Below are 10,239 nucleotides of genomic sequence, written 5' to 3'. Positions count from 1 at the left end.
GCACTTAGCAACACTGTTACTGGCAACACAGTTATCTTTAAAGTAACTCGGTAGTGCGTGAGTAGGCACATTTTGAAATAACACATGAATTGTCGAGTCTATTCGTGACCCCGAATTCTTTGTGGCAGATGCGTCTGTCAGTGTGTGTGGAAAAAAAAGCCAAATCTGCCGGTTCGCATGTACCGGCTGCCAAAGATGCTTATAAAAGACTTGATAACTACATCACACATATAACTACTAATATGCACGCATGCACATAAGTCAAAATGCACGTACTCACACATAGCACGCAAGTACACGCACGTGCACTCACACACACACACACACACACACACACACACACACACACACACACACACACACACAAACGCCCACACACACACGCACGCACACACACATACACACACACGTACACACACACACACACACACACACACACACACACACAACCACATACACACTGACCCGGCACACCCATACACCACCTATGCCGTGTCACTGTTATGCACACAATCCATCATCATCATCATCATCATCATCATCATCATCATCATCATCATCATTATCACCACCACCTCCACCAACCACCATTTCACCAACACTGACCCAACAAAACAACCACAACTCAAACCGTGTCACGTACTTCACTTGACGCTTACCATACCCCTCATAGACTTTTTTAACCTATTGCAAATCTCTTGACCTGGACCTACATTCAAGAAGATAGCTCTTCGGTGGAGCAAAACTAACGTACGCACAAAAAGGTTCGTCTGCACCCAGCTTTCAAAAACACCAGTTCAGTCGATACATAAGCCTGCAGCGCGAGAACACTTGTTTCAATCTGCCAAAGACTTAGTGTGCTGCAACAACTGACAGAGAAGAGTGGAGCAACCATGGCTGACATCCAAATTTGCTACTTCGATGCTCGCGGTCTTGCCGAAGTATCCCGTCTTCTTCTAACGCTTGCTGGCCAAAAGTTCGAAGACATTCGTTGGACAAGAGAAGACTGGCCGAAATACAAACCAGGTAAGACAATATTTGCGGTGTTTTTAGAGCCTGGAGAAAACGTGTCAGTTTGTAAGTTTTACTGGAGTTTTTGCTCCATATATTATTTTGTCATCATTTTCATAACCAGCTGGGGAATAAATCTCATGTTCCCCCATGCAATAAATCGCAGGGTCCCATTGTTGCAGGAAGCAGGTTACATGGATAATCAGGGATGGTCAAATTGTTCGCCCGGTCGCCAGGGGCGAGTAAAAAATCCGCCGGGCTAGTAGAAACCGCCAGGCAAATCGCCCGGCTGGCCAATGAAAATTCTGGTCAAATGCGATCCTTTTGGTTGTAATATCGAGTTTTAAAGCCATATTAACGCTGCAGATCAACTGTGGTATGAACCGGGCCAGGGACATTTCTGCCGGGCAAGTGACTTTCTTGAAGTTACTCGCCCGACTGGCGACTTACAATTTTGAGATTTGGCCATCCCTGATAAACAAAAGCACGGGCGGGGATATAGCTCAGTTGGTAGCGCGCTGGATTTGTATTCAGTTGGCCGCTGTCAGCGTGAGTTCGATCCCAGGTTCGGCGGAAATTTATTTCACAGAGTCAACTTTGTGTGCAGACTCTCTTCGGTGTCCGAACCTCCCCCCGTGTACTCTACATTGGGTGTGCACGTTAAAGATCCCACGATTGACAAAAGGGTCTTTCCTGGCAAAATTGCTTAGGCACAGTTAATAATTGTCTACCTATACCCGTGTGACTTGGAATAATAGGCCGTGAAAGGTAAATATGCGCCAAAATGGCTGCAATCTACTGGCCGTATAAAATTTCATCTCACACGGCATCACTGCAGAGCGCCTAGAACTGTACCCACGGAATATGCGCGATATAAGACTCATTGATTGATTGATTGATTGAAAAGCAAACCCGATAGAAACGCTCGGGGATTCTTTCGCTCTTTTCATTAGCGTTTCCCCAGACATAGACAGACGACACTGCTTCGCAAAGTTCCAAAAACGAACTGGCAAACAGAAAAGTAAACAAAAACAAAACTACTTCATGAAGAAACCTAGCGATATGATTTGTCTTCTTACAAAGTCATGGAGTGCGTGTATCTCTGTTTCGATTCACAGACGTTCGGAGAAACACGAACGTCAAGTCCAAGTCAAATCAATTGACCCCTGACACACACATTTTGACCTGTACACAAGAAGTTGTATCGATAAACTAAGCGCAAATTCGAGTTTTCGAGTGTTGTTAATAATCTTGTTCCCTTTCAGAGGCCCCGTTCGGACAAGGGCCTTACCTGGTGTACAATGGCAAGAAGATCGGTCAGAGCGCCGCCATCGCGTGCTTCCTGGCCAGAGAATTCGGTGAGCAATATACACTGGTCAATAGACGAGTTTAGGAAATAACTTCGTGCGGTTTGTATGGGGTGTGGGAGAGTGACCTTTTCTTGCAAAATGCAGACCAACAATGGAGAGACCAATCACAAGCGACGGGTGTGCCGGAAACACGCGGAGACACGTGCGTGTTTCCGGCACATCCCGGGCTTGCTGGTGATTGGTCCCTCCATTGTTTGTCTGCCGCTTTGCACTTAAAGGTCACTCTCCCGCAACCCACTGTACACACCCGACGGAGTTATTTTCAGAATTCCTCTATTGTATGTCATGTCAAAAGTGTTTCTTTGACAATAGCCTCACTTTTTGATACGAGAATGATACTATACCTCGCATAGACCTCTACAAATCGAGCTTAGCCTTCTCGGGAGCGTTTCTCTGGAACTCCTTCCCCCAACAGATAAGAAATGCAACTTCAGTGAAAATGTTTATGAGACTCATCATTCGTGAATGAAATGTCTTGTTCGATTGTTATTTTTTTAAAACATTTTGTAACGGATGTGTAGCTGATCAGAGCAACTTTGTTCCCAAATGAGAGGTATAACTATGTCAATGTAATTTTTTAATTTTTGAGTTCTCCTTATGTAATTCCTTAAATGCACATTGTGTTGCATTCCATACAATGTATGTTTGTATTTTATATGATTGATTTTTATATTTTTTATGTGCGTCTGTCTTTATGTGTTGTATAAAGGACAGGTTGGAAGCATAGGCTTTGCCTAAAACCTTTATCCTTTTGTAATAAAGTTTTGAGTCTGAGTCTGAGTCTCTCTCTCTCTCTCTCTCTCTCTCTCTCTCTCTCTCTCTCTCTCTCTCTCTCTCTCTCTCTCTCTCTCTCTCTCACTCACATTATATTGACATGTAATGTTTTATTATGCTCTCTCTCTCTCTCTCTCGCTCTCTCTCTCTCTCTCTCTCTCTCTCTCTCTCTCTTTCTTTTACTATCTATATTATGTGCGTCTGTATTAAGTGTTTGTATAAGGGACAGGTTGTAAGATTAGGCTTTGCCTAAAACCTCTATCCTTTGGTAATAAAGTTCAGTTTCAGTTTCAGTTTCAGTTTCTCTCTCTCTCTCTCTCTCTCTCTCTCTCTCTCTCTCTCTCTCTCTCTCTCTCTCTCTCTCTCTCTCTCTCTCTCTCTCTCTCTCTCTCTCTCTCTCTCTCTCTCTCTCTAGTATTACTCAAACAGACTACTCTCACCGACTCAGACTACATCAACATCGGGGTCTTGCCTCTAAAGTCAAGAATGAATTATAACAAAGGAATAATGATGCATACTGAAATTTTAACAGAAAATGCACCCGAAACCATTTGTTCAAAGTTCTCTTTGGAGAATTCGCACCACTTTATAAAACTAAACACCCCTCTTCCTAAGATAGACCTATGTAAATCAAGTCTTGTTTATTCAGGAGGCAGCCTCTGGAACGCTCTTTCGGACGCCCTGCGCCAATCCACCAATACGGATTCTTTTAGAACCAAATATTCTTTCCATTTAATGCACTCTATGAACAAATAAACTTGATTGGTATGTTCTCTTGTTTACAGTTGTTCATTATCGGAATTATGGTTTATCTGGGACAAAATCACGAAGATTTGGCTCTGTAATACATTGTTTTGCTGAGCTAATGTATTGTTGCAAAGTATGCTTACTTTGCGTTTATATTAATTGCTTTACACCCAGTTTTGAACACTACCTGATGATCTACAATGCTTCTACATAATGCGCTTCATGTACATAAACTTATATGTTATACCAATAATGTTTGTATGTAACCTTATTTTATAGGAAAATAGTTTAGTCCCTCTTTAGGGCGAGGGCCAGATGCAAAAAAGCATATTCTTGTCACCCTCGAAAAATAAAGATTTGTCATTGTTATTGTCATTGTCATTGTCATTGTCATTGTCTCTCTCTCTCTCTCTCTCTCTCTCTCTCTCTCTCTCTCTCTCTCTCTCTCTCTCTCTCTCTCTCTCTCTCTCTCTCTCTCTCTCTCTCTCTCTCTCTCTCTCTCTCTCTCTCTCTCTCTCTCTCTCTCTCTCTCTCTCTCTCTCTCACACACATTATATTGACATGTAATGTTTTATTATTCATTAGATATTTGTATGAGTAATATAGTAGTAGAGACAAAGTTATTATGTCAGTGTTAATTAAATGAACGTTTCCGTGCAGGACTGTACGGCAAGACGCACTGGGACGCGGCAGTGATCGACCAAGTGATTCACATTTACAGAGACATGATGTTCGCATGGCGGCAAGTCATGCAAGAGCAGGATGAAGCAAAGAAGGTTCGTTTTTTTTCCGGGGGACCTCAGAGGTAAAAAACAACAACCCAGGATAGGATAAAAACAAAATTTAAAAGATGATAAGATAAGATAAGATAAGATAGTAAGTTAAGATAAGATAGTAAATTAAGATAAGATAACATAACATAACATAAGATAAGATATAAGATGATAAGATAAGATGATAAAATAAGATGGTTAGTTAAGATAAGATAAAATAAGATAAGATAAGATAAAATGATTTGATAAGATAAGATAAGATGAAAAGGTAAGATAAAATAAGATCTACAGTTCTCAACAATTCACAGGTGTCGTGTCACCGACAGGTGTGAAACGAAGAGCTATTAATACCTAATGCTTAAGTCTGGCAGACAACTCTATCTGGGCAGAGCGGCTATTGTAAAAGGGGGACTTACTGCATCACCCGGTCACATTAAGAGAAGATAACCTTTGACAAGATAAATGGTCATTTTCGAAGATGATTGAGTAAGCATGAAATAGTTGCTGTTGTTTTTTTTACATCAATATCCATCGCCGAGTGAGAGACTACTCTACATTACACATACATTATTTCAAACCATATAAAACCACAGAAGGGCAATGAAGGCATTAGACAGCCGAGAGAAGTTTTCAACATAACAGGGAGGGCCGGAGGGGAGAGCTAGAGGCGAGGGGGAACGAGGGATTCGATGTTTGCTTTTGGGCAGCAGAGAGTGGGCTCAGTACCAGTACCCAGCCTTCGTCTGTCAACTGAAAAACAAAAAGAACTTAAAATGAATTAAATGAAATTGGGGTGCCGGGTAGCTCAGGCGGTAGAACACTGGACTTGTGATCCTAGGGTCACGGGTTCGAATCAGACATGGGACTGGTCCGAATTTTATCGGAATTCCGATATTTTCCTTAGCTCACAGGGCCATTCTTGAGATCGATGCAAATTCGTTGAGAAAAAAAAGGGGGCGGGGGGAGTTGGTATGAACCGTTCAGCTGAAGCTGTCTGCGTCTGAAGTCAGTGCATTCGCACCCCAGCACTCGCGTGAACCCATAGGTGGTGGTATGAACCGTTCAGCTGAAGCTGTCTGCGACTGAAGTCAGTGCATTCGCACCCCAGCACTCGCGTGAACCCATAGCAGTATCATGGGTCGCGTTTGATTGGCTGTCGATCTCCGACGATTATCGCCGAGGCTTAATTATTCACCGATGGCGGTTTGTGGGTTGTTTTGATTGGCTGCCGATCTCCAAACACCGAAGGTGAACAATGTAGCATCATGGCGTCTGGATTCCGTATTGTTTTGTCGGCTGTGGAAGCTCTTACGATCGACGACCAAAGTGTGAAAAACAAGTGGAAAGCCAACTGGCTGTCAGAAGAAGTGACTGTCACTATCAACAAGAAAGAAAGACGCCAGCTCATTGGCGACAGTATCGCCAAGATATCCATTCCCGGTCAGGCCGTGTGCACGTGGTGCGACAACGGCCACTGCGTGGTGAAATACGGACTTGGTGGAAAAAATGTGTTGGTTCGTCACATTGAAAGCAAAAGCACAGAGGGCTCTTGGAAGCACGTCAGACAACAACCTCCGTTGTTTCTGCAACCGAGTTAAGCTTTCTTATAAATCTGAATCTTCCTCTCTCTCTCTCTCTCTCTTTCCCTCTCTTTCCCTCCATCCTGTCCGCGCTGAGCCGGTGACCCGCAGTTGCTGGTAGGCCTGAATAAGGAAAATTAACACCTCAACTCAAGGCAAAACAACCGATTTATAGAACTTTTTTTTTGGGGGGGGGGGGGGGGGGGGAGGGGAGATGCACTCTGTTCAAACATTGTAGCAGCTTTGATGAGTTATCTTGATTGCTTTTTTTTTTCTTGGAAGCAGGGAGGGGAGGAGAGAGAAAAAGAGATTATTTTCTATTGTCATTATAACAGCAGGAAGGAAACGTCCCTGTCCCATTCCTGATTCCGAGAAGTCACCTGCCAAAAGAGTTTGTGAACCACATACTAGAAGTACTAAAATAAAGCAGACATCAATTTTTTATTTTTTCAAAAAGTAGAATTGCTGACACTTGCCCTGACGGTGACACTCTTCATGCTTCTGAGAACTTGTATACTCCTGCTTCACAATGCTTGTAAGCCTTGAGTGGTTCCTTGTTGTGCTGTTGGCAATGAAGAGTGTTTTTCTGAAAGTTTTCAAGTAAGTTTTGTGTGTGTTAAATTGTTATGAATTACACTTTTGTTTAAAATGCTAAAACATATTATTCTTGTGGTTTTTATAGCTTTTTAAAAAGGCATGATCTATTTTTTTGCTATCAGGAGAGGCCCCAAAATGGCCTTTATAATTCTAAAATTCATTTTCCGTCAGGGGGGCTTAGCCCCCCTGAACCCCCTACCGGGGCGTTGCCCCTGGACCCCGGCTTAGTTTCCTACTTTTTGAACATTTGCTGGTCTCATGTCTGTCGAATCCCGGCCGGGACGGCCACGGGTCAACTTCGGGTCTCAGACTGAAAGACGGTATCCATGTTTCACCCCCGTGTCACCACAGTGGCAAGTAAAATACCTCGGTCATTCTGCCATAAGTGCAGGTGGATGAACACGCACACACCTGTGTGCCTCATCTAAAGTTGGGGTAACACCCGGGAACTTGCCCCTAATGGTTTCACCGTGAGGGCGTAAAACAACATTAGGCCCAAAAAAATTAATTGTCTGTTTACGGTAACCCGACCGACCCTATTTTTTTCGCGCGACCCTAGACTTTTTTTTGGCATTTGGGAAAAAAGAAAAAAAAATTGTTTTTTTTGGCAAAATAATACAAATATGATTTTTTGGGGAAAAAAAAAATATCCCGACCTACCGACCCTATTTTTTGGGTCTATGTTACCGTAAACAGACTATTTTTTTTGGGGGGGGCCTTATCATTAATGACATTGAAATGTGTGCATGTGTTTTTCCTGTCGCAGGCGGAGAACAGAAAAAATATGGTAGAGGAAGGCTTTCCCAAGTATTTCGGTCACTTTGTCAAACTGCTTAAAGACAACGGCAACAACGGTCACTTCATTGGAGATTCGGTAAGTTTCGTTAGATTTCGCTGCAAAACCAGTTAAAAGTGTCTGGGAAAATACACACACTTGTACATGCATACAAAGAGGTTTCTGCCAGATCAGTCCAATGAAATATGCTTCTCTGTGAGGCAAAAGAAAAATCCAATGGGCTTTGTATGTCAAACCGCAATTGGTTTTGTTGCTCGGACGTTAGAGACTTTGTAGATGTTGTTATGGTGGTGGTGGTGGTGGTGGTGGTGTGGTGATGATGGCTTATTAGGCATGTGATCTTTCTTTCTTTGGTTGGTTGGTTGGCTTGATTATGTGTGTTTGTGTGTGTTCATGTTTATGCGTGTGTGCGTGAGTGTGTGCGCGTGTGTGTGTGTGTGTGTGTGTGTGTGTGTGTGTGCGTGTGTGTGTGTGTGTGTCTGTCTGTCTGTGTGTGTCTGTGTCCGTCTGTCTGTGTGTCTGTGTGTTTTTCTGTGTCTGACCGCCTGTCTATCTGTGCTTTATTCCTGTTCTTGTTTGTTGATTTGTTTGGTAGTTGCAAGACTGAATAGGAGGACCGGCAACCTTACAGTAACCAAGGATCTTTATTGTCGGTGCCCCAACAAAAAGATAACCCTTCCAACCCCTCCCTCCCCCTTTTTCCTTCCCTTTTCTTCGAACAGCAATCTCCAAACCCGAACCCCTAATAAGGAATTCACTATTCATACACGCCGCACGTGTAATTTCAGATCACGCTGGCGGACCTCTACGTGTACGACTCCATGTTCCAAATCAAGAAGGTGGCTACATACGACGCAGCTGCCGCCTATCCGGAGCTGAAGAAACTCTGTGACATCGTGGACAGCAACCCCAAGATCAAGGCCTATGTGGCACAGAGGAAAGACACGCAGTCGTAAACTGTGCAGCTATAGTAACGTCGGAGGAGATAAAAGTGTAACTATTGCATGTACGAAGCAGACAAAATGTATCTATAGGTAAGACGCCAAGACCAAGAGCTACATGTCACAGAGGAAAAACCTAGTTTCAGACCTTGCAGCTGATAATGTCGTTGGACAAAACTGGAAAAGATTGTAAAGTGCATAGACGCCAAGGTCAAGAACAACGTGGCTCATTGGAAAGGCACGCACTTATAGGCTATTGTTACTGCTAATTACTGAGTTCAAAGGGTGCATTGTTATCATGTGTCCCATGTATCCAAATTGGATATACATCGAGGTCAAGAGCAAGAACCAAGTTTATCACAAAAAAGACATGCTGTCGAGAACAATAACGTTAATCACAATCTGTGAATAAAAATTTTTTTTTTAAAGATAGACAAGCCTACGAATCCTAGACCAAACATCACATGGAAATCTGAAGATTCCTACGTCTGGTATAATGTTGAGTCTACTGAAATGTAAGAACGGATTTCGTAAATGCCAATTTTCAGAGAGACATACTGAGAGATGTGAACAACATGAGTTTAAAGGAGGATCTTCAGCATCACAGTGTTGTTTGTTCTGTTGTTTAAAGCTAAACTAAGCCGGGGAAGATCTGTACCTTTCTTAATTCTACCATCTGTAAAAAAACAAACAAAACAAAAAAACAAAAAACCCACAATTCAAAAATTCAAAAAAGAGATAGATTAATTTTAACGATGCAATGGCGTTGGATGAAGCTTGTAGCTTCCATGTATGTGGATTTTGAAGAAGTCTGACGCGAGGCAGGACGCTTTAAAGCTTCAATCTTTCTCGTGTAGCCGATCGTGTTTACTACCACATATCCGTTAAGGTTTTTACATTGGGGAAGAGCATCCTTCCCCTTAGTCATGATCACATACCAAATGTTACAGCCTATAGATGCTTTCTGCGCAGAGCGGGCCTTTTCATTAAAAAACAAAAAAAACACAAAAAAAATTCGACTGTGCACAGAGAACAACCAGGCTGTTAATTGTTGGTACATGACCAAGCAGGGGCGGATCTGGGTTTTGAAAGGGGGGGTGCAAAGTTCTTTTTTTTTTTTTTTTTGTATCTTATCAGCGAAGGCGCGAAGCGCCGAACCGATGGCGCGAAGCGCCGAGCATGCTAGGGGGGGTCCGGGGGCATGCCCCCCCCGGAATTTTTTTTAAAAAAGGAAGCAAAATTGTGCAATCTGGTGCAATCTGAGCGTGTAAAGTGCTATTTTCAGGTGATACATTTTTCTTCTCTTTTTTTTTTTTCTTCTTTTTTTTTTTTTTGTCCCGCTGGGGGGGGGGGGGGGGGGTGCAATTGCACCCATTGCACCCCCCCCAGATCCGCCCCTGCCAAGTGTCAGGACGGTCTTGTTCCATGTAAAAACTTGGACAGGTCCTATAAGAGGACGGTTTTCCAGTTGTTTTACATGGGAAGGAGTGTGCCTTTAACTGAACGAACCTGTTGAACGTAACTGTCAGTTGTCCCAAACATCCTCTCGCACAGTGGACAGTCTCTGTGCCGAAAGCAGCATCTCTTCTGTCGGAGCACGGATATGTTTATCTAATAAAACTGCGTATACAGTCAAATATGAATTATTGT

The 10,239-nt window shown here is 43.0% G+C and overlaps 1 protein-coding gene across 1 annotated transcript; it reads left to right on the top strand.

Moving 5' to 3' along the window:
• The first annotated feature begins 793 nt into the window (after positions 1-793).
• On the top strand, positions 794-9,924 carry LOC138948747 (glutathione S-transferase 1-like). The gene is made up of 5 exons (XM_070320357.1): positions 794-1,026; positions 2,277-2,369; positions 4,563-4,678; positions 7,619-7,726; positions 8,437-9,924. The coding sequence occupies exons 1-5, from the start codon at positions 894-896 to the stop codon at positions 8,602-8,604; spliced, it is 618 nt and encodes a 205-aa protein (XP_070176458.1). The 5' UTR covers positions 794-893; the 3' UTR covers positions 8,605-9,924.
• The last annotated feature ends 315 nt before the right edge of the window (positions 9,925-10,239 follow it).

This window comes from Littorina saxatilis, linkage group LG15 (genome assembly GCF_037325665.1).
Source record: "Littorina saxatilis isolate snail1 linkage group LG15, US_GU_Lsax_2.0, whole genome shotgun sequence".
Taxonomy (NCBI): Eukaryota; Metazoa; Mollusca; class Gastropoda; order Littorinimorpha; family Littorinidae; genus Littorina; species Littorina saxatilis.
Note: the sequence above shows the minus strand (reverse complement) of the source record. Positions and strands in the feature narration are given on the sequence as shown.

Coding starts and splice junctions, on each gene's coding strand:
- LOC138948747 (XM_070320357.1), top strand. CDS start 894: ATGGCTGACATCCAAATTTGCTACTTCGATGCTCGCGGTCTTGCCGAA. Junction 2,370..4,562: donor CTTCCTGGCCAGAGAATTCG/GTGAGCAATATA, acceptor GTTTCCGTGCAG/GACTGTACGGCAAGACGCAC. Junction 4,679..7,618: donor AGCAGGATGAAGCAAAGAAG/GTTCGTTTTTTT, acceptor TTCCTGTCGCAG/GCGGAGAACAGAAAAAATAT.